Source organism: Peromyscus maniculatus, chromosome 6 (genome assembly GCF_049852395.1).
Source record: "Peromyscus maniculatus bairdii isolate BWxNUB_F1_BW_parent chromosome 6, HU_Pman_BW_mat_3.1, whole genome shotgun sequence".
Classification (NCBI taxonomy): domain Eukaryota; kingdom Metazoa; phylum Chordata; class Mammalia; order Rodentia; family Cricetidae; genus Peromyscus; species Peromyscus maniculatus.
Genome location: NC_134857.1, coordinates 125,243,321 through 125,268,070, shown reverse-complemented (window position 1 = coordinate 125,268,070; position 24,750 = coordinate 125,243,321). Strand labels below are relative to the sequence as shown.

General features: G+C 39.7%; 1 protein-coding gene and 1 long non-coding RNA gene across 2 annotated transcripts in view; one reads left to right on the top strand and one right to left on the bottom strand.

Moving 5' to 3' along the window:
- Col24a1 (collagen type XXIV alpha 1 chain) overlaps positions 1 to 24,750 on the bottom strand; it is a 274,801-nt gene that overhangs the window by 36,696 nt on the left and 213,355 nt on the right. Inside the window, exons 48-53 of the mRNA XM_042280059.2 lie at positions 13,269 to 13,376; positions 12,317 to 12,424; positions 12,172 to 12,225; positions 11,301 to 11,363; positions 9,963 to 10,016; positions 7,318 to 7,353 (exon numbers count right to left, since the gene is read on the bottom strand). Coding sequence (XP_042135993.1) covers positions 7,318 to 7,353; positions 9,963 to 10,016; positions 11,301 to 11,363; positions 12,172 to 12,225; positions 12,317 to 12,424; positions 13,269 to 13,376 — 423 coding nt within the window. The remainder of the gene's footprint in view (positions 1 to 7,317; positions 7,354 to 9,962; positions 10,017 to 11,300; positions 11,364 to 12,171; positions 12,226 to 12,316; positions 12,425 to 13,268; positions 13,377 to 24,750) is intronic.
- LOC143274012 (uncharacterized) lies at positions 9,166 to 24,205 on the top strand. Its single transcript, XR_013052415.1, has 4 exons — positions 9,166 to 10,972; positions 12,744 to 12,896; positions 19,291 to 19,641; positions 24,144 to 24,205. It is a non-coding gene; the product is annotated as an uncharacterized LOC143274012 (long non-coding RNA).

Genomic DNA, 24,750 nt, shown 5'->3' with positions numbered 1-24,750 from the left:
TATAGACAGCTACTTGCACATCTCTAAACTCTCTTCCCTTTTCTCCTCCCTCTCCTTCTCGTTCTTTCTCCTGTCTTCCTTCCCTTCACTCCTTTCTTCCTTCAGATTTTCTCTCTGTAGCACAACCAGCCTCAGACTCCCACTTCTCTCGTGCCAGGCTCCCGAGTACAGGGATTATAGGCATGTACCATCATGTCTGGCATCCCGAGTATAGGGATTATAGGCATGTACCATCATGTCTGGCATCCCGAGTACAGGAATTATAGGCATGTACCATCATGTCTGGCATCCTGAGTTCTTTCATAAATGCATTCTTTTGCACATGCTCCTGCCTACCCATCTATCTACTGAAGGCTCATTTCTCTCTCAGTACTACTTTAAAATGCTGTATCCACTACAACTACCTGTCATCGTCACTTCCTTTCTCAACTAATTACTTCCTTTTTTCTCCTTTCCATAGAACACAGCACCGTGAAAAGTACCTAATGGCTGATAAAACGTCTGTTGCTTTTTAATTTTCTAGGACAAGAATAGTTCCTAATATGTACTAGAATCTCCATAATTCTTACTACATAATTGAGCAATGTTAAAAGTGTTATTAATTTAGAAAATAAGAAGGCTAAATAGGTAAATGAAGATGCCAAAATTATGCTGACATTTTCCAAAATGAATCAGCAGCGATCATGGTTCATGTCTTACACATCTGCTCAAAGTTATCTTGAGGTGAATTGAAAGTTAACATCACATTGAGTCAAACTCAGATTATGGTTAGAAGATGGCAAAAAGAAGACTTCATCTCCAGCTGGTTTCAAATATTGTTGATGCTGGAACTGGCTTCTTAGTCAGGACCCTTTATCACTAAGGCTGTTAACCCAGGTTCTGTTGTGACAGCTAGAACAAATAACATGTAGTTACTTAAGTAGGCTAGAGAACACTCACACTATGACTGATAAACATTTCATAGTTTGCATGACCTGCACTTAAAATTGTAATCAGAGAATGTACAAAAGTTGTCCTCAGAAGCTGCCTGCTAAGTTGCAGGAATGCCATTATTAGTGATAGTCTAATTTCAAATTATGCAGAGGTTAGAGTGAATTTGATCCATTCTGAATCAACACTGCAAAAATAATAAACAGCTGTGTGATTGAACCACCGAGCATGTTTCTGACATTTAATAAAATCTCTTTGATGGTTCAATACCAAACATCTATCCTATATTTGACTCCGAAAGAGGAATGTACCATAGAAAAATGAACAAACTCTTCCTACTGCTGACACTACCAAACTCATTTCAGCTTGTTCCTCAGAGCAAATCAGTTCACCACAAATATGATCCGATGAAATACTTAACACGTAACACAGCAGGGCAGGGCAACCCTAATGCAACAATGGCATGAGACAGGGCAGCTAACCAAATAGAACAAACTGTGATTCCAACCACACAACGTGTTATTAGTCCCCTTCTTCCTTAGCTAACACGACTAAGAAAGCCATCCACTTTCTATCCGCTACATGAAGCCCTTTGTAGCAAAGCTATCATTGTCCTAAGGGGAACCATATTCATGGAGATGGTTGTGGCAGTGGGTTGGGTGGCTATAGAGAAGCCATTCTCTTCAAATCATGCCAAGTACTCTCTGTTTCACTCTAGAATTTAAACAAATTCTTAAACAGTAACACAGCTTATCATCTGATTTAAGAAAACTACTAAGTGTGTGGCCTTGAATCTGAATATGTGGTCTTTTCTTTTTTCTTTTTCTTTTTGAGACAGGGTTTCTCTGTGTAACAACTCTGGCTGTTCTAGAACTTGCTTTGTAGACCAGGCTGGCCTCAAACTCACAGGAATCCATCTGCCTCTGCTGGGAGATGTGCTGGGATTAAAGGCGTGCACTGCCATCTGCCATCTGCCTTGGTCTTTTTTTATTATGTAAGTTTCTTATTTCATTTACTCTATGTAAATACATTGCCATTTATCAAGTGGCCTTTCTATTTAAAATTTGAGGACTTCTAGTCCAGGATGCCTAGTCCCTGTTTTCTGTCACTGGTCTGTCTCCCTTGCCCAGCTGTGACAACTGAACAATGTTATCTAGTCTTTGCAAATACTTCTTTGGACCTAAGAGGCAGATGACTTCTCCTGAGAACCACTAAGGCTTGAAGGGCTTAATTTTGAGTTCCACAATATTAAATAATATTTATTAGACAGCAATGTTAGGATGGAATTGGTAAGTTAGAAGGCTTAAAGTGTGACTGCCAAGTTAGGAATCTGATCTCTAAGCTGCCTGTGAGTGGCTGGTTACTCTCTCTGTAGCTCTTACCCAGCTGGTCCCCAACCTTTAGTTTTCTGAGAGGCTCTGTGATTTATGAAAATATATTGTTTGAGAATGAGAGACTTAGGTTCTAATCTTGTCTTTCTAAGTTATTATATGTTCTTGGGTGCACCCCTACAGATTCAGGTCACAGAGATCTCATTTGAAAAATATCAGGCTCAGTGAGAAAGATGGTTTGAAAGAAAATGGCCTCCAAAGGGAGTGGCACTACTAGGAGGTGTGGCCTTCTTGGAGGAAGTGTGCCACTATGGGAGCGGGCTTTGAGGTCTCCTCTGCTTAAGTTACACCCAGTGTTACAGTTCACTCTTCTAGCCTGCAAATCAAGATGTAGATCTCTCAGCCCCTTCTCCAGCACCATGTCTGCTTGCATGCTGCCATATCTCACCATGAGGATAATGGACTGAACCTCTGAAAGTGTAAGCCAGCCCCAATTCAATGTTTTCCTTTATAAGAGTTGCCATGGTGTCTCTTCACAGCAAAAAAAAAAAAAAAAAAAAAAAAACAAACAAACAAACAAACAAAAAAACAAAAAAACCAAACCAAAACAAAAAACCATAACTAAGACAGTGAGGACGGTTTCTATGCTGCTCTTGAGAATTTAGTTTTCAGGCTGAAGATCAAGGACAGTGGAGAGTGCTTGTCTAGCATGCTGAAGGCTCTAGTTAAGGTTCTAAGTTTAAACACACGCACACACAAATACACAAACACACACACACACACACACGAGAGAGAGAGAGAGAGAGAGAGAGAGAGAGAGAGAGAGAGAGAGAGAGAGAGAGAGAGAGAGAGAGAGAGAGAGGATATTAGAATTGCAGTTTTCAAGCCATTTAAAAAAATTCATCTTTTTTAACGGGAGGGGTTACAATCATCAGTACAGGTTAAAGGTTTCAGTGTTGAAGTTTGTAGGACTATAAGGGAATTTGTAGTTGAATCAAATGAGTTGATTTATTTTTCATTTGAATGAATTATACTATCTAGGAATGAAATATACACCCATATATTTTAAATTCTTAACTTTAAAATTCAGGATGTTTTCTCATACTTGATTTTTTTCTTATACTGTAAGCCAAATTGGAGGTAATAATTCTGACACTCAAAAGCTATAAAGCCATATTAGAGTAGTTGAGAAAATGTCAGTGGAATTCTTCAATGTTATACTGATTTTTATCTTATCATAATGTACTATAAAAATGAAGCCGCCTCCCTAAAATTTATGGTAAATTGCTCTCTTTGCATTTTTTCCTACTTCTGAGGCTTCCAAGTTGTTTCAAGTTGTGATGTTCTGTCAAAATCAGAGACAATAGAATGTTATTTTTGGTGTAAGCTAATATTTTATTTTAAAAATAAGTGTATTCTATTATTTCTGACAAATGCTCCTTAAATTTCTCCTCAAACTAATTGTGCCCTAAAAGTGTTTTGGAATCCCAAGGAAGTCAGGAATTCTTTTAAAAAGTAACTTACAAGAAACACAGTTTGAAGTTGGGGGAAAAGGGAAAGGCAATTTCCTACATATTACCTGTGAGCAGGTTTCAGATGCCCTAATCGGGAGCTGTTTAGAGAATGTATACGTGAGTCCTGGGCTTTAAAAATAAAACCCATAGGCAGCCAGACAAGGACCAAGTATAGAATAGAGAAGAAATCTCTCTTCCATGACTGTCCAGAAATGGTGCCCTACTTGTGGGAAGGACTCATTTCTAACTCCAGTTCTGGAGTCTATAAAGTTACTCTGCAGGAAGTATGTAGCTCCTCCAGCAAGAAGTTCAAACCTATGACAAAGGGAAAGTGTCTCCATGGTGATATCTGAGCAGTGATGGGGATACTGTGATAAAGCAGGTGACAGGGACTCCTGGGGGACAGGAAGGCTTATTCCTAAGAACGGAAGGAAGTGAGAGCCACTAGCAGGGAAAGCTCTGAGACTGGAGGGGAGCCAGCTAGACCACACAGGGCTTTTCTACCAAGGGGAGGAGTTTAGAATTTTGTCTGAGTGCAAGGGTCAGGGAAGGTTTAAAGAGGGCAGCCACACATCTGGTTTGTACCTTAACCACATTCCTGCAGCTCATATGTGGAGAATGGATTGCAGTAGGGGAAAAGTAGAATCAACGAGAAGTTCAGAGCTGGGGGTGATAGAATGGTAATGCAGACAGTGTCAGGGATGGAGGTGAGGCAAATTGATGGGTGCAAATTGATGGAGACTGAGGTCAATTTTGTACTCTATGCCTTTATTATCACTTTTGTTGGGGGTTTACTTATTTTCCATTCATGAGGTATCACACTCCTAAGATCTGGAAGGGACTTAAATGCATCTCCTATAATTTCAGGCAGAGCAAGAATGTTAGTCCAGTAACTCCAGGAGATGGTTGGCAAGCTTTCTATGATAGGAGCTTGTGAAAGCACCTTGTGCTGGACTCACTGCTATATCAGATGAGTCATTGCAGGGTCAAGCTCCTGTAGTCAGTGTTTACTATGTTCTCATTACAGGCCAGGGGCTATTGACATGCTATCAGAGATGGGAGGTAGATGTACTATCAGAAAGTGATCTCATAGATGGCTTCACATGTGTACAATGTCTCAGGAAGCTGATCACAGAAATGGAAACAATACTTAAAAATAATCATTTGAATTTATCCTCCATAGTTACTCATATTTATTATTCATTTAAAACTCACTACCTGCCAGACAGTTGTGACAAACACCTGTAATCCCAGCACTCAGGAGGCACAGGCAGGTGGAACTCTGAGTTCAGGAAAAAAAATCCAAGAAAAAAAATTCTTCAAAATAGACTACCTATTGAGTGCCAACTACAAGACAGATGCTGCCAGGGATTGGGATCCCATTATGAAAACAAACATCAGCAAACAAACAAACATGTTTTATGGAGCTAATGCTCTAGTGAGAGAGACACCGAACAAAAGACCAATGTAATATAGCAGGCAGCAAGGAACCTGGCTAAACAAAGATACAGTTTCAGGAAGGGGGGATCATTGCCTTTACATGGAGGTGCAATGGTTGATCTTTAATTGGCATTTAGGAGTTTGGGATACAACTCTGGGCATATCTGTAAGGGTTTTCAGAGATTATTGACTGATCCTGAAGAGGATCGGGCCAGTGGGATAAATGAAATAAAAGGAGAAGACCAGCAAAGTGCTAAGATTTTCAGCCTTGTCTCCTTTCTACCGTGATGTGAACATGGTAGCTATCCTCCATCACATGCCCCTGCAGACATGATACTCTGCTCATGTGTATGGCACCAAGCAGTGGTTGACTGGGCGCTCTCAAACCATGACTAATCAAATCTTTCCTTCTGAAGTTGTTTCTGTCACTTATTTTAGTCACATAGTATGAAAGAAACTAATATAATAGGCTAGTCAGGAAAAGACTTAGTGATAAGAAGCCTCTGAGAAAAAGAATTAAGGTTCAGGTGACAGGTATTGTACTGAGTCCAGGGCATTAAGTGTTATTTCGAGGGGTGAGGGCAGGGTGTGCCCAGTACTCCAGCAAGTCTAGCCTTTGTAAATGGCTTTTAAGTAGAAATGTCAAGATGAGTAGAAGCAGAGGGGTTTAAAAGTACAGTATAGAAGTAGCAGGAACAAGAACCAGAAAGTGAGGAGGCTGTAGAAAGAACAGGAGAGGGAAGCCATCAGCCTGCAGGGTCTAAACATCATAGCTACCTCACCTGGTCTTTACAGGACCTCCAGGCCCTGGCTCTTGGACCCTTCAGCAATGTGAGAGCCTTCGCTGAGTGGCTTCAACTCCATCCATGTTTCAGTTTGAAGGGGATGGACTGCCTGGTCACTAACTTGCTTATTCTGGATGCCAAATTTCTATCAGAAATCTAAGAGTCCCTACATGCATACATTCTAGCTTCCTGTTATATTGTCTCTTGGGCAAAAGTCTAAAGTCATGTGTTCCCCTTTTCAGCTAATTAGCATAATTATTTCACCCCATGCCTGCCACCTTTTCATGGGGGATGCTGCAATCTGGTCAGCATGAATCGCTCTTGTGGCAATACCCAACCAAACAATGGTACTTGTGTCAAGTTGTAGCACGAATTCTAATTGGTCTTAATAAAAACCTGGAGTCAGATATTGGAGTAAATACTGAAAGATCAGAGAAGGAGCCAGCCACTAGAGAGACTTCTTACCTCTGCTGAATCCTCAGACCGAAAGGGGCCGAGCTCCTGTCTCCACCCTACCTTATCACATTCTCTCTCCACCCAGCCATAACACTTCCTGTTTCTGCCTCCCCAGTACTGAGATCAAAGGCATGGGATCCCAAGTGCTGGGATTAGAGGTGTGTGCCACCACTGCCTGGGCTCTAGTGGCAAGCTCCATGCTCTGATCTGTCGGCAAGCTTTATTTTTTAGAGCACAGAGTATCACCACATCAAGTGGTTGATGTACTCATATGCTACACGTTGGTAGCCTTTTACTATCTATATATACAGCTCACACCACCACTTTGTACACCAAACATCCACACAACAAAAATTTTATTAAAAAGAAAACGTGTGTCTGTCATCCCTGCCCTCAGGAGGAGGAGATAGGAGGAGAAAAAAATTAAAGCTAGCTTGGGCAACATCGCAAGATTCTATCTCAAAATAGAACAAACAAGTTAATGCTTTGATTCTCCCTTACAGCATCCCTTGCTGGCCAGATATAGCATGTTTGCCTAATGAGACCTGGCAGGGCTGTTGCTTGGGCACTGGAGAAGACCCATGTCTTTCCTGCCCTACGAGGCAAACACTCTACTGTACACAGCAATCTGGGGAGAATATGATTGGCAGGTCCTTAAACACATTTAGGGCTTATCAGATCCCACTGGAATGTACCATATAGGTTATTTCCACTTCTCCACAACTATAATTTGATTTTGAGTCCACAAGCATCAGAGGCATGATAGGGAGCAAATCTAACACAGTCTTTGATTCCCTGGAGATTATCGCCTAGAGATAGGGGCTGCGGTAATCACAGATTTCATTATGCAGTTAAACTTACAGTTTCACCTCTAAAGCCTTTTTCACCTCTGGGTCCCTAAAAGAGAGGGGGAAAAGATGGTAGTTGAGTGTCATGGGCTGTCATGTGTTTGATGCAGCAGTGGCAGCTTTACTCAGAAACACGCCAGTTTATATTCCTGTCTTACCACCTAGGAAGATCGTTAATTCATATACAGTCTCCATGTCCTGAGTAATGAAAGGCTCCCCCCCAAACAAAAATGAAACAACCCTTGCTGGTGGATTATGCTCTGCTCACCATTCCAAGCTCCACCTTGCAGTGAGACCGGAACAACAGGACTCTGACTCAGGTAGGATAGTCAAAACAGTTATCTGACAACCATTCACAAAAGAATTTGGAAAGGAAATCCTTTCAGTTTCTAAGTTCCCATCTTGTCTCTCTGTGCTTTCAAAATCCCTGTTTCCAAAGTGACTTCTTTGTTCTCTTTCATTTTCACTTTCTGTTCCCCTTTTAATTTTATTTATTTCAGTGCATTGTGGGTCACGTGTGAAGTCAGGGGACTACCCTCGGGAGTGAGTTCTTTTCTTCACTGTGGGATCTGGGGACTGAACTCAGGTTGTTGGCCTCACTTGGAAAGTACTATTAGCTGCTCCATATTAGCTTTTAAAATTGTTTTTGGAATAATTCTTCCAACTCAAATCTAAGAATTCAATTTTAAAGTATGTTTAAAAAATTTTTTTTAGACTTCTAGTCTCATTTAGATCTCCCCAATCTGTAAGCTACACCTTAGCTTTCTAGATCATTTTTCAAATAATTTTTCTGTTCTGTTGTTTACATGAACTTCATCTGGTGTTAAAAAACTAGTGAAATGGGATGACAATGTCTTTTCAACACTAAAGGTGTCCCAAATAATTCATCTTCCTTCCCTGCCACCAGTGTGGGAGTAGCCATGTGACCAAATGCTAGTCAGTTAAACACCAGAAACACCTGATACTTCAGGTTGATTCTGAGCAATTGTAGGAGCCTAAATTAAAAACCTAACCAAATCTGAAGTCCTTCATCCTAGCTACTGCACTCACCATAAGTCAGTTTGGTTCAGTATTTCCACTACTTGCAGCCTTATTTTTGGTAAGTTTTTTGTGCATTACAATATGCTCACATATCTAATTCTGCCTCTTGTCTGTTACACTGATCAGCTTCTTTCTTTTTCCTATCATGCATTCCGTTGCCATAACTTGATGCTCTCAATGTTGTTTCCAATCTGGAAGAGAAACCCACCATTGCCTCTGCCCTACCTATTTTCCCTCACAACATTTGTGTGCTTCTCAGATGCTTAGTTCTTATAATGGACTTTTCTTCTCAGAATGGAAAAAACAGGATATGGAAAAAATTTGAAAAGAAATTTGATGTGCATGGTGAATAGCATAATGACCTTTCACAACTATTGTATAAATAAAACACAGTGAGATATTTTAATTGAGACATTTCTTTATCACATTTTCCTTGACCAATAATATTTCACATTTTTGACAGAGGAGAACAATCATTCCTTAATCAGAACAGCATGTGCTGAAGAACCACCCACTGAACTATGAGAAGTCTCCCACCTACAGTTTTATGTAGCTCTGAGTAGCAAATGTTGGAAGCCAAGAGAATGAGTTACACATTTTATTTCTTTTGAATAAACTCCAGTAACTTTAGCGGTGAATTCTCTAAATTTATCAAAGATAAGAGCTTTCCTTAACACTTAAAACATTCCATTTTTAATTTTAAATATGTCTACATATAACACTTTCAAATGCTTCAAAATATGGGTTCCTCGAAGGGAATGAATCTTGGTTTTCCTAGTCTTGATTGTGTCCCTTTGTGTACAAGTTATCAGTTATCAGTTCTGTGATAGGACCCACTACACTGTTTCAGTCACTGTCTTATTTCTTGGTTGCTTTACAGACAAATTTCTTACAGGATTGGCAATGTGCTGACTCTATGCCCACCCCAGACCCAGATGGGATAGATGGAGACATCAGTGGTGCAACTTACTGGGTCCTTTTCTTTGACTAGATGAACCTCTATAAATTTTATCTATTGAGTAGAAATACTGCCTGCTTCAACCATTTGTTGTAACAATTTGAGGAATGCTATCATGGGAAATGAAGCAAGACAAAAGCCATAGAGGTCACAAAAGGAATTTTCAAGATGTTACCATTGCACATTTCAAAGTCTTCTTTGAATGTAACCTGTACTTGGAGAGTGCGTTGACCCTCCTGAGACCATCAAGCCTAACACACACTATCCTGGTTTTGTTGCTCATTTACCAACGTCTTTCTCTGTTTACAAGTGGGTGCTTCTAAAGACTCAAATCCTGGCTATCGGAACTCCTGTAGCTTACCTTGGAACTGGACCCAGTTTTACAGCATCACTGACTGCTTCTGTGTTTACTACTCTCCCTGGCTGAGTCCAGTTTTCTTTTCTCAAGCTTGAAATGCCTCCACCACTCAAACCTTCTCTTACCCTATGACCCTTAAGAATAGCCTTCCAGAAGAAAATGGGCATCTTCTTTTAAACCTTGGTTTCCCAAATACCCAGGCCGATTCTTTATGGACTATTCTAGAACTAGGAATTTTAAAAGAGGGTTAACAACAACAGAAGCAGCAAAAGAATAAAAGTTTGTGTTGTAACAAACTTACAGTTCCACCTGTTGGGCCTATTATACCTTCTCTGCCGAGAGGGCCAGTGTTTCCCTGGTGGGGGCAGAGAAAGCAGTCAGTCTCACTCTAAGAACAGGTCAGTCTCATTCTCCAAATAATTGAAAAAGAAAAGAAAAACCTAGAAAGCTTGTGCTATGGTAAAATAGCTATCTCTAAATAGTTTTTGTTGTAATACATTCTAATATTAGCATAAGTTACAGTAATTTTGACAGTGTGTGATACAATTGCATATATTGCTGCAGTTTCCTACCAAGGGAGCTGTAAATTGTTATTTCTAACCAATACAAATCAAAATTAAAATGTTCATGTGGTGAGAAGTCCAAGGATGTATTTTGTATGCAGAGCATCACAGAACAAATGCAATGGCTTTATGCAGGGTACAGAATAATGAACACATTTTTAAATGAGTGTATGGACAGATGATAGAAGGTCAGGTGCCTGAGCTCCTGGAAGCATGGCAGAAAGAGGGCACGGCAGGCCAGTTTATGACTCTGATCCTATTCACTGCTTTGAGCAAGACAGTGGTTGGGGCTGCAAAGCTCTTCAGGAGTCTTTCCTGCCACACTTGTTTCCCTTCTTCCTCTCTCTTCTGTCTCCTGTCCACCCAAGCCCTAGCCTAGCAGCTGCTGTGAACTGTGGGGTTGCTATGACGACAGCCAAATCACCATTTGCAGTTTAGAAACGGTTGTTTTGTTTCATTTCTGTTTTATAGACTATCCCTCATTATGATGGCGTGATTAATAAGAACTATAACAAAGCAGGACTAACGCTGGCCAGGACCGAGGCTGGCTCACGTACATTCTTTACATGCTGCAGCTCCAGGCACTACACTGCTAAATGACGTTTGCTAGCCTTTGAGTCTAGGAACTCTTTCAGCAATTTGCACCACTCTCTTGGGACACCTGATCCTGAGCAGAAAATACTCAGCTTTGGAAAGAGCTGTCCAAGTGTGGCCTTAAGAGTCCTGGTCAGAGGCAAGCCTCCTCCAGGTGGGTGGTGTTCGGACTCTGGCTGTATTAATTTACATGACACAAAACTGCTTTGTGTTTTTGATGCTGTGTTAACAGACATGCTCTCCATTCTTCACAGCTACTCTGATGTTTTTTTAAAACAAGAACTGAGAAGTGTAGGTGGTCAATTATGATATTTTGCTTAAATAATTTATGAGCTGTAAAAGGTTGGAGCTTGCATGGGCTATTATGAGTTTCCATCTTAAAAATCACTTTCTTAACTTATTAACATGAGGTATATTAATTTAGAGTCCTACAATAAGCAAAGAAGCGGAGATCTTGGGTGACAGGATGACTCTATACTTACTCTCTGCCCAATGGGACCTTTAGGGCCTACAATTCCAACAATACCAGCATCCCCCTCTGGACCCTAGAGATACAATAAAAAACAGAGAGCCTGCTTTAGTCATCTACAAATATCTTACAAATGAAGAGTCTCGTACCACTCTAGAAAGAGTTAGCAAAGATACTTCTTAAAAATGGGAGCAAAAGACAATTATATAAGAAAGTCAATGGGACATATGATTATAGAAATTTTGTTTTATCAAGTGTGTGTGTGTGTGTGTGTGTGTGTGTGTGTGTGATAGAGATGGATGGATGGATGGATGGATGGATGGATGGATGGATAGATAGATAGATAGATAGATAGACAGGGAGAGAGAGTGCATGTGTGGGGAGTTAGAGGGATAGCGGGCAGGCATCATCGGCATCATCTTACACTGTGTGTGTGACAGGGTCTCGCTGCATTAGCCATGCTAGCTGGCCAGCAGGCAGTTCCCCTATCACTGCCTCCCATCTTCTCCCAGTGGGTGCTGGGATTGAAGAAGGCTGAGCTACTGTGATTAGTTTTGATTTGGATTCTGGGGATCAGAACCCAAGGCTTTGTGGCAAGTGTTTACTCAATGAGCCATTTCTCCAGCCTTATTTTAAGTTTTTTTTTTTCCAGACAAAGTTTCATATATCCCAGGCTTGTCTTGAACTTTAATCCTCCTGCCTCACCAAGTCTAGCAATTACAGGGGTTTTGAAATTAACATTTTCAAAACTCAAACACATGGGTATACCAATAAATATTTTAAAGATTAAAGAAAAGTTCAGGTCATAGACTAAATATTGATTATTTTAACACCTCTCACTTTTTGAGATACATATAAGACTATCAAAACATATATACACATACTCTGGGGCCCGGGAATCCTTGGAAACCTGTCAAACCTTGATCACCATGTTCTCCCTGTAAGGCAAACAGACAGGAAAATTGTTAATATATGGTTGTGGTCTGATCTGTGGGCTTAGTGCTTGGTGATTTCAGAGTTGACACCTACAGGCTGCCCTTTCAGACCAGTCTCTCCATGTAGTCCTTGGTCACCTTGTGATCCTCGTTGACCTCTTTTACCTGGAACTCCAGGTTGACCAGTTAGCCCTTGTTCACCCTACAGACCAAACAAAGAAAGGTGATTTTAACCTCAGAACCTATAAATATACTAATGAAATATATATATCCATTTTCAGAATAGTACAAAGCATTAAGGATGTCAAATATATTGTCTTCACCCTTTCTACCATTTCCCACAAGTAAAATGTTATTATAATAAACAAAAAGTATAGACATAAGAAAAGAAAATTCCAGGGATTGGGGTAGACATGTGGGAAGAGGAGGGAAGGGGTGACGTTGTGGTGTGTAGAAGGTGTTACATGAGAGAGAGCATGTTTTGTACAACAGTGATCATTTTGCTCTGTTCTGTCTTCCAGAGATGACTCAGATACATGACGCCAGAGAGAGTGCAGTTTCCTGAGGGATGGACCCTGATTTTACCATGATTATCATTCCAGTTCTGCCAATCTGAACAATGATTGGCTCTATTATCAGGTTTATTGAATATTTGTGGAATGGCTCATTATCAGGTTACTGAACAGTTATCTTCAGCTTTTGGGGAATAAAAGTGTATTTGGGAAAGTATGCATCTGGAAGTAAATTTCATTTCTCTACCTGTAGAAGGCAGGTGACAGAGAAGGAAGAAGAGCTTGAAACAAGTTTTTTAAAAAAGTGCATTTGAAAAGGCTTCTAGGTCTTGGTGAATGAGTTATTCCCAACAACATGCCTGTTGGTGACCAGGGGAAACAGATAAATGTAGGCCAAATATTTTCCTTTTTCCTAATGTGGATTTCCTATCAGTCAGATTTTTATTAAAACCCATTCATTTGTGATCTAGACAATATATGCAGGGTCAGAACAGGTAGCTTGTCCTACCTGACACACACACAATAAGGAAGTACCTTTGGGCCTGGAACACCAGGGCTTCCTGGTGGGCCTGATGAGCCCTTTCCTCCTCGAGGACCTGGGGATCCAGCCAGTCCTGTTCTTCCTGGGCTGCCTGTGACACCCTGAATAACACAGATAAGAAATGGAAACTAGGGCATGTTGAAAAGTCTACCTAGAGGCTAGAGAAATATAGAGGGGCTGTTGGTGATGTAGTGCCCGTGTTTGAAAGTATGCTTTCCGACAGGAATGAAACAATGAAAGGATAGGGAAGCCCCACCACTCACATGAACTATCTAATTAGAGTTAATACCGTCTTGGGTTTTAAAAATGGAGACGCCAAGGCAATACCGAGTTCTTCTTGATCTATACAAGCAGTGTGCACAGTATGCTTTGCTACATTCTAACTTAAGAATGTATGTTCTGCTTGGGCATGCAGCTCTCACAGAAGAATGTCTCCTCACAAAGAATTTTCTATTCCTCAATTACACAATTATAGATAATCCAGTAAAAAGAACCCAAAAATGAAGCTAATCAAGCAAATATTAAATTCCTAAAACCACGTCCTGAATCAGGATTGACCATTTATGTCTCACAAGCCAAATGCAAGCAGTCACTTGCTCTTGTATAGATTGTAACACAAGCATAGTTTTTACATTTTTAAATGATGAGAAAACCAAAATAATAATAATTTAGAACGTGAAGAGTATATGAGATTGAAATTTTGGTAACTATGAATAAAGTTTTCTGAGGATCCAGCCACATGCATTCTTTAATGTACTGGTTCTGGCTTCACTTGCGCTGCAGCAGCAGAGCTGAGTTAGCCATGATGGAGGCAGAGATGGTGATACTCCTGTTTGCTGTGCAGTACTGGAGTGAGGTGTGTATCAAATGGACCATATGTGATTTTCCTGTGATGTTTTATTTCACGTCTTTTATTGCTGGAACATAACTACCATGTCAAAATATGAAAGATGAACCTTGAATATCACAGTTTATAAGCAAAATAGAAAGAATGTGGACTATTTTGTTGTCAAATTAGATGACAAACTCTTGTGTTTATTATGTACTGAGACCACATCTATAACTCAAATACATATGATACAGTCCAGCAAATTAGACAAAGACATATTTCAACTTTACATAAACACAAGAGATAGGAAGTTAGAGTATTTAAAAAGGAGTGCTTATCATAGCAGAACACACACACACACTTTTTTAAAAAGGCTGGACTAAAATTTCCCAATTGCCAGCTCAGCAAAGAATTCGCCTTGTTTATGGAGAATGATTACATCATGTATCTAAAAAGTGTTGTTCAATATTGTTTAGCCTTTTGGTGAGAATATTGTTTGAAATGTTGACATTGTAATAGACTCAACAGTTTGAAAATATAGGAAATGCTTTTAAACTAACAGAAGATTGTAATACGGCACAGTTGTTCATTTGAGAAGTCAGCGATGAGTTTGAAATGACAGAAGAGTTAGCCTGCTTGGGTGAGCTGTGGGTGACTGTAAGGAAGACTATTATCAAGGAAGTTAAGGACAAACAGATGAACACAACCTGAAGTAGAATCTTCTAAGAGGCAACAAAATCGATAGATGTGATCAGGAAAAGACCTACTGAACAAACTTCAGAACTTGAGAAAAGTCTGATGTTTAAAGCTATAAATACTCATTGCAGTATTTGCCAACAGGGGATTTGAGGAAAACATTTGAATTTAATATATGGATTATCCAACCTGTGTGGCAACAGTGAATTCCATTGGATTTTGTGGATTTAATCTTCTTTGGTTGTATAAAATTTTTAATCAAAACCAGGGATGGGATACACAGACATCCAATTACACAATTTTGATGGTTTGTGATAAGTATAGCTTTGTTAATGTATTTTGAGACAGAGATGAAAACTTTCCTAAATGAGAAAAACATCCCTCCATATAAGAGGACAGTAAATGTATCTGAAATTTGTCCCAAATAAAGAAAGAAATGACATGGGATGTAGCTCAGTGGGTAGACTGCTTGCCTGGCATGAACGGGGCCCTACGGTCCAGTGGCCAGCACTACATAAACCAGGTGTTGCTGTCTGCACCCGTGAGCCCATCACTCAGGAGGTAGAGAAGGACTAGGAGTTAAAGATTATCCTTGATGACAAAGTATATTTGAGGATAATCTGGAATGCTTTAGACCCTATCTCAAAAAACAAAACAAAACAAAGCCCCAAACCAAAACCTGCCCACCAAACAAACAAGCAAAAAAATTAGGTTTTATAGTAGACTGTGCAATGTTTATTAGTTAATGAAACTCAAACAACATAGGACAACAGTGATAGTACGTGAAAAACACACTGTGGTAACTTCAACAACTGATCACATGCAACACTAAGAGCATTATATGTTTCCTGTACTGTCAAATTAAAACAAGAATTGTAAGGCAACTGCCAGATTTCCTGAGTGCAGTTCCAGGTGCATATTTTAGACCTAGATGGAAGAAGATTCTGTGTTTCCCAATCAATTTGATATTACAGTTGAGAAGTTTCCACATAATCTTCAATTGGAAATGATTAAGCTACAATGTAATGGCATGTTAAAAGACGAATATCAGGGGGAAAATCTAATAGAAGTCTACGAATTCCTTCCATGAACTGAATATGTTCAACTAAGATCATATGCTCATAAATTACCTTACGGGGAAGCTCCTATCTCTGTGAGAAGACCTTTCAGAGATGGAATATGTAAAATATGCAGAGTCACAACCCAGGGCAGTTTAATAGACCGGTAAAAAATGTGCATAGGGCACTAACTGCAGCAAGTTAAATGTTGTCTCTCCAAAGATGGCTACTAGGCTTTCTTCATCTTTCTAACTAGAAGACCTTATTACAAAATTGTATTCAATTATTACATGTTAAAATTATTAATGAGGGGCTGGAGAGATGGCTCAGAGGTTAAGAGCACTGACCGCTCCTTCAGAGGTCCTGAGTTCAATTCCCAGCAACCACATGGTGGCTCACAACCATCTATAATGAGATCTGGTGCCTTCTTCTGGCCTGCAGACATACATGTAGGCAGAACACTGTATACATAATAAATAAATAAATCTTTAAAAAAAATTATTAATGAATAAAAACGTGTAGCACTTAATTTGTCATACAAATTCCTAAGCAGAACTCTCAATTTCCCTCCTTTTCTGTTCATTCTTACTAAATCTTCTAAGTTCTTCTCTAGAAGGGGCTTGCTACAGTCTGAGTATGTTCCTGGGATACTAAATCATGTTATTCAATGATTCTTCCATGCACTCAACAAGGATTTTTTTAAAAGATTTATTTATTATGTATACAGGAGAGGGTGCCAGATCTCATTACAGATGGTTGTGAGCCACCTTGTGGGTGCTGGGAATTGAACTCAGGACCTCTGGAAGAGCAGTCAGTGCTCTTAACCTCTGAGCCATCTCTCCAGCCCCCTCAAGAAGGATTTTTTAAGTATCAACTATTATAAGGAAGACACCAGAGGAAGCATTCTAGGGAATACGCACATAGATGCAATATGATTCTTATTTTCAAGAATCTTCACATTTTATTAGACTTTTTTTTGGTGTTTCTAAGACAACATTTTGTGGTGATATTATGTTCCCCAAAATATTGTGCACCCTAATAAACTTATCTGGGGTCAGAGAACAGAACAGCCACTAGATATAGAGGCCAGAAAATGGTGGCATACACACCTTTAATCCCAGCATTCAGGAGGTAGAGATCCACCTGTATCTCTGTGAGTTCAAGGCCACACTGGAAACAGCCAGGCATGGTAACAAGAGCCTTTAATCCCAGGAAGTGATGGCAGGAAGCAGAAAGGTATTTAAGGTGTGAGGACAAGGAACTAGAGCTTGGCTAAGCTTCCAGGCTGTAAGTAGCAGTTCAGCTGAGATCCATTTGGATGAGGACTCAGAGGCTTCCAGTCTGAGGAAACAGGATCAGCTGAGGAACTGGCAAGGTGAGGAAGCTGTGGCTTGTTCTGCTTCTCTGATCTTCCAGCATTCACTCATATAACTGGCTTCGGGTTTGTTTTTATTAAGACCCTTTAAGATTCATGTTGCAGGGTCTTAATATACATGTTAATGAATATGAATTTATGTCCTATAGCTATCTGCCTTTAATAACTTGACATAGCTTACTAATACTTAGTGACTCTTTTGTGGTCATAGAAACTCTACCTAGAAGGGTATCTAGGAACATAATTAGGTACTGGAGATATGGTTCAGCAGTTAAGAATTGTTGTTGAGCTTGCTGCTCTTGCAAAGAACTAGAATTCATTTCTTAGCACCCACATCCAACAGCCCACAACACGCTGCAACTCCAACTCCAGGGTACTAAACACCCTCCTCTGACCTCCATAGGCACCCACACATGTGTGTGCATACATACATGCAGACAGACACATAAACATACATTTTAAATATAAATAATAGATAATACATTGAATTTTAACCATAGGTAAAAGTGTAATAATTGCTGGGCAGTGGTGACATGCCTTTAATCCCAGCACTCAGGAAGCAGAGGCAGGCGGATCTCTGTAAGTTCTAGACCAGCCTTGTTTACAGAGAGACAGAGAAACCCTGTAACATGAATCTTAAAGGGTCTTAATAAAAACAAACCTGAAGCCAGTTATATGAGTGAATGCTGGAAGATCAGAGAAGCAGAACAAGCCACAGCTTCCTCACCTTGCCAGTTCCTCAGCTGATCCTGTTTCCTCAGACTGGATGCCTCTGAGTCCTCATCCAAATGGATCTCAGCTGAACTGCTACTTACAGCCTGGAAGCTTAACCAAGCTCTAGTTCCTTGTCCTCACACCTTAAATACCTTTCTGCTTCCTGCCATCACTTCCTGGGATTAAAGGCTCTTGTTACCATGCCTGGCTGTTTCCAGTGTGGCCTTGAACTCACAGAGATACAGGTGGATCTCTGCCTCCTGAATGCTAGGATTAAAGGTGTGTATGCCACCATTTTCTGGCCTCTATATCTAGTGGCTGTTCTGTTCTCTGACCCCAGATAAGTTTATTAGGGTACACAATATTTTGGGGAACATAATATCACCACAAAATGTTGTCTTAGAAACACCAAAAAAGTCTAATAAAATGTGAAGATTTTTGAAAATAAGAATCATATTGCTTCTATGTGTGTAAAATTTATTTTAACCCCAGAGAGCTGTCTCCATTCATGCTCATGTACCACATACAAAGCTTTCTATCTCCCCTTCTACCTCATTCCCCTCTCGGACTGATGGCCCATAGGCCGAGAGGGGAAAGAGGACCCCCACATTCTAGTAGAAAAGACATACATTCTTCTGCTAAGACACAAACCATAGACACTTAGACACTGTTGACCACACAGCTCTGAGGTCAACGGATAATTTGGATTGATAATAAGGGTGGTAAAAGTCATCATGAGAAACTTTGTTAAGGTTACATGGAAACTTCATTTTACTTGAGTTACCAGACATTTAGCACATTTAACAAATACACTGCAAGTCGTTTACTATTCATGTTGGTTTCTTAGAGAGAAATTCAAACATGGTAGCAGAGTGTTCTGTACAAAGTTCTAAGAGTGTTTTGGACAAGCAAAGAACAAACATTTTTTATTAGGGATACACAGATGGATGATTAATTTTGCTTTCAAGAGAAACAGATGCTAATTCCAGGCATTCCCTCCAGTGGCTTCTGGAGGATGATTTGCTTCAAACTAATGAGTAAAGGGGTAAAGTAACACAGGGAAATTGTATAAACAAAACCATAGTAATTATTCATTTTGGTAAGGGATGCTGAAATCAATGAACAGCTTACCTGAGTCTTAGAAGTTTAATATGGCAGCACACACATGTATAAAATACGAAAATTTCCCCAATCTATGCAAAATATTCTCTAGTCAATTATCATTTTTATAACTAAAAGGTACTATCCAATGACAAAAATAGAAGGTTACTATAACAAAAGTGTATATGATGTCTCACGGTCAGGGAGCTCCATCATTCTCATACAAGGTTGTCTCCCTACAGGAATGAGTTGTGAGCCCTTCAGGAGAGCATTGCCTATCTTGACAGGTCAGAAGCCAGAGACTCTAAGGAGAAAGGTTCTGGATTTGACAAATAAAGACAACAAAAGCATCACACGGTGGGTGCTTTTTTTCTCTGCGCACTTCCCATGAGTCAGAGACTGCCATCACCATGTTTCTATTGTTCTCAATTTACATCAGGTAAGGAAGAGGGAGGTGCTTTTCACTTGGACCTCTCTCCTCTGGAAGAAGGAAATACTTTGTCTTCTTTTCTGAACTGAATGTGAAGACCCAGGAAGGAAAAGGCAGCTTCCCTGGAGACACTGACAAGAAAACCAGAGGTTTTGGAGCTCAGGTGTGTATAATAATAGAGGAGAGTGGAGAGACGGCTTCTCTCCTGCTCTCCCTGGTCCTTGCTTTAACTAACCGTCACTAGTACTGAACAAGCTATCTTGAGAAATCAGTGGTAAATAAAATCTGTGAAATCTGGGCAATAATAGAAATACACATTAAAAAAAGAGGCTCAGCTAAGAGACTAATGTCTTTAAAATTACATTGAGTGAATTATAAACTTTCATGATGCTAATTCTATTGATTTTTCAGTCAAATGGAAAAAACAACTTAATGACATTGAACTTTATATTATTTGATGTTTCTTTAAAAAACTCGAGGAAAAGTTTCTTCCCCCCCTTTTTTGTCCTCTATATTGCTACACACTTTTTATATAATAGGGTTATATTCATATAGTTATTGGTTATATAAGGAGAGAGCATAAAATTTACTTCCTTTATTGCAAACATTTAGCATAATATCCCAAAGTTTCTTTTTATTTTAGGCAACGTAGGTGTGCAGGTTTTTTTTTTTTTTTTTTAAAGCCAGCAAACCCAAGAGCCATAAACAGAAAGTGTTCCTCCTCTAACGTAACAGCCAGACCCATTTCTGCATGAGGACAAAGTTCTCTTTTATTTGATTCACTAAATACATCTCTCCCAGGGAAGAAGTGGCTGTTTAAAAATACTTGGGTTAGTAATTATGGGTAGTTATATGCAAGGCTACAGCATATATAAATTATGCCAGATTTATAATGCTGTCCTACAATTTCAATCAAAAGCATCATGGTCAAGAAAGAGTAAGATTTATGAATGAGCTGCATGCTAAAGTTGGAAGGTAGTTTGAAGCATCTAAGTGTATTAAAGCTTAGGCACCGAGAGTAAACTGAGGCAAGTCTTACTCGGGGAAGGATAGTGGTGTTTGATTTGCTTCATTTCCGAGTCTAGGAAACTAACCTCTCACTCAGATGCAGCAAACACCAGCATTGTGCTGTTCTGCCTCACAGGCATTACTTACATATTTTCAGTGGAACAAATGATCATTTTTTAATCCTGAAAAACCTGAACAGTGAACATGCCACTGCAATACAGGGGAATTGTGTAAAATCTCCTTTACTTAGGTCTCAACATGCAATCACAACATTACCAGGCACCAGAAGAGGACTCATGTATGCCTGGCTCCTGCTCATGTCTCATCTGTTACTGCTGTGAAGAAATCAATGTGTACCTTCCTATGTCAAAGCTAACTAATATCACACCTGTGTATCTCACTCCATCCTTCAGTAACCCTGTGAACAGGCCAAACTCTTTCCTGATTATGAGCATTTTCATTTTGGTTCCTGTCATTCAGCAGTTTTTTTTTTCATATTGGGATTCATCTTATTTCAGTCAGGTTCCTTATAACCTTCTCAGGGAGGCTTCCCTACCAAACTTCATGTATAACCTGCCAACCTGCCTCTCCCATGATGCTTTATCACATAGCTGTTTCTTTCTTTGCACTAAACAAGATTTGAAATCTGCTGCATCTATTTATTTAGTTATAGTCTAGTATCCAACCATTATATTGACCCATATTATCAATCCATAAATTGTGATTTTTGTTAAAGGTCAAATGCTAATATTTTCTTTCTGTTTCATGTACATCCCATGAGGTCAGCTTTTATTCACTTTATTACATTCTATCACTCCTCACTCATATCAGACACTGAACAAATATTTGTGTTCTAAAGTAATATTAGAATAAGCATTTGTATTTATTACTAGATAGAGACAACATTGACTCAACAAGTTCAGATAATGTGTTAGGCTCTTTACATACAATATATGATTTGATTATAGTAAGAACCATATAAATTAGGTATTGATATGCCCATTTAATAGATGTTGTTTAGGATGCTAATTAGTTAGCACAAGTCATAGTGACTGCATGAAGAACAATTCTCAATGATTTATAGGGATTCTCCTATGAGCCTGACAATGTGCAAGGTGCCAGGCATCCAAAGAATAAAATACAAGACCTGCTATACAAGAGTTTACATTCCCTCAAGAGAAAACAACATAAACAATTGGCATCTACATTAACTGTGCTCTGCTGGAGAAAGCACCCTGAGTATACGGAAGTTCTGAGAAGATAGGACTCTCATTTAAAGTTAGATTAAATTTGAATTGAGTCCTGAAAGGCTAAGAAAATATTCGTCATAAAGTTAAATGGAAAGGTGGAAGAACTTTCTAAGCCGAGGGAATCTATGGCATGCATGGAAGGTGAGGAGAGGAATACAGAGGATCTGGGAGGACAGCTTAGAAAGTAAGCACGCTTCGTGGGGTAGAGCATCATTGCAAAGAGCAGGGTGCTGACACTAGATTTCTTGGTTTTGAATTCTGGTTCCTGTGCTTGTTGACTGTGTGATCTTGGGCAAGTTCTTAGTCTTTATGGGTCTCAGCTTCCTTTTGGTAAACTGGAGATAATAGCCACATTGACCTCATAGGGGTTAAATACCTTAACATACAATCAGCACTGGAACAGTGTCTGTTACACAGTAAACACTGATAACTTAGCTGTTATTTTGCTTGAAGTGAGCAGTACTCATGAAGAGCAGGGCAGAATGTCGGGCTGGCAAAGTAAACAGAGGCCATATTCCAAAGGAACGCCATTCCATGGAGTATGAGCTGTATCTGATGGGGTGGGGTTCACTGAAGATCCAACTAGGAAAGTTCTCTCCTGCAAATCTTTCACTTTGGTACTAATAAGCTAGCACACCATCTGAGTTCTGTCCTGGACGAGATCCTAATGAGCAGGAAATCTGCCCAACGAAAGCAGCATAGCAAAAGAGGGAGAGAGTTCTAATGAGATCAAGCCCGAACTGGATAAGCAGCCTTTCATAACGAAGAGTTGACGGGGTTTGCCCAGCAGAGACTTGTCCATCGCAAGTGTGTTTCTCTAAAACACTTAAAGGCAGAACGGCATCCTCTTAGGAACAAGAGTTGAGTGTGACTGGGTCATAGGTTACAAGTGACCAGATGGGCAGGAGAGCTGCGGGGGCTCAGGACCCAGGTTCCCGTGGTGGTCAGGGGTGGGCTGCTGAAGTGTGCTTTTCCTCTCATACAGTGCCGGGGTACCAGCCACAGAAGAGACACTCAAGATTCTCAGTGTTCTTTTAAGACAACATTAAACACAGGTTCACCTGATGAGTGGCAAAATCAGGCTTGAAAGGGCCTTGATTTGTCCTAAAATAAGTTGTTAGTTTCATTTCTTCCTTTCCAAAAACCAGTTTTATTAGCATAGCAAGAAAAGTAATAATAAAAAAAGGCTGGTAAGTCTTCATTTTGGTGACAAATGGATTTATGATTTTTTCAAGGAAAAGTTTTTTTCCTAAATGATTGAGGTACTGTGTTTGTACAGAAGCCCAACGCAATGAAAACAGCATGGTAGACTCATTTGCTACAGATGTGCTAAACTGTCTGGCCTCAGAACACTCATCTGAGCAGAAGGAAATTCACAAAGGCAACTTGAGCCTCCCTAGTATCTATCCCTCAGCTATGGTCACATGACCTTGAAAAACATTGAAACTGCAGGGTGAAGATGCCAGGAATTCTTAAATCCATGGCCACATCAAAACTAAAAAAGAAAAGAAAGAAAAAAAGAACATTGTTTAGGAAAACTAGGCAGTTGCATAATGCTACAAACCCTAGAATAAATATTTTTCTAAGTGGATAAACCCAGCAGTCTTTAAAGGTAAGCCAAAGAACACCATGGTGCCATGATTTAAAAAAAAGGCCAATGGAAAGATGTCCTTATTCTTGGTTGAAAATACTTCAGAAGTCTTCCTTGTATTTAGCAATGATACTATTTCCTCCAAAATAGCTTAAGAAACCCCAGTAGCTTTACTTTTGTTCTAGAAATTATTCTCTTGGACATTACTCACACTAATGACCAGGTAGCCACTGAATATTTCAGTTCATTTAGCATATTCTTTAAAAAGCATGACAATCTTAATTTCACATAAAATATTCTGTAGAGAGCAGAGATATTTAAGGAAAACACTTCCATCTTCATAAATGCTCCAAAGATGTGCAAACAGTGGGCTTGCAATGCAGAGTCTATAAGGGAATGTTAATCTATTTTTATTTTGATAGATATTCATGTTTTAATGCTCAGGGCATCCCAGCATCCTAACTATACATGGAAAAATTTTCCAACATATCCTGTGAAAATGTTAAAAAGTAGTAGGTGATGGCTATGATCTGATGCCTACTCAATTGCTTTCTAATGGTAATATCAGATGTCACTTAACTTTACAGCCCTGGGAGGTATATTGTAGCAGTATTTATATTATAATTCATGTTAGTTTTTTTTTTTAAATCACCAAGTTCAATAAACTTTCTGTGCTGATCACATATAAAGGAATGGGTGGCTCAAATCTCTTTTTAAAAGTTGTTCCGAGATTAGAGTAATTTAAGAAGTGGACATAGATCACACATGTTTTGTTGTTCAAATAATTCACCCCAGACTCTTTTTTCTCTCCATTAGATCTTCAACCTCGAGGCTGCTTTCATGAGGGTTTAAAAGTGCTCAGAATGTCTCACTACAGGTAAGTTCTGACCTTCAGTTTATCTCTAGTTACTATCTAGCTTTCTCATCCAGAACTCAGGTTCTCCACTGAAGGATCTGATGGTCTGACTGTCTTGACATGTCATTCTCCATTCTCTCCTCAAGTGGTCCAGTTCACTAATCAGACCAAATGGTTCTTTGCCGAAGTATGCTCTCCACATACTAAACCACAGTGCTCTAAGGGTCATTTTATTGGATTTCTGTTTTAGAACTTTACCTGTAAATACCAGAACTTGACCCTGGATAAAAAGACCATTGTAACTCACAGAATCACAGGTAAACAACGAAGATCAGGTTTAAAATTATGCTAATCAAAGGGTAGTCAGGAAGTCAAAGTGTGGGCACCAAGACCTGCACCATGCTTGCTGCTGACCACAGGGTGCTATGGACACCACCACCTCCATGGACAACTGTGCCCTAGAGTTAGTAGCTCCAGAGTAGAGTCCTCCGTGGGGAGCAGAGGAAGCCCTAAGTGAATTTGTTGTGTTGACATGAGCAGGGCCATGTCAAGGAGCTCAGTGCCTCA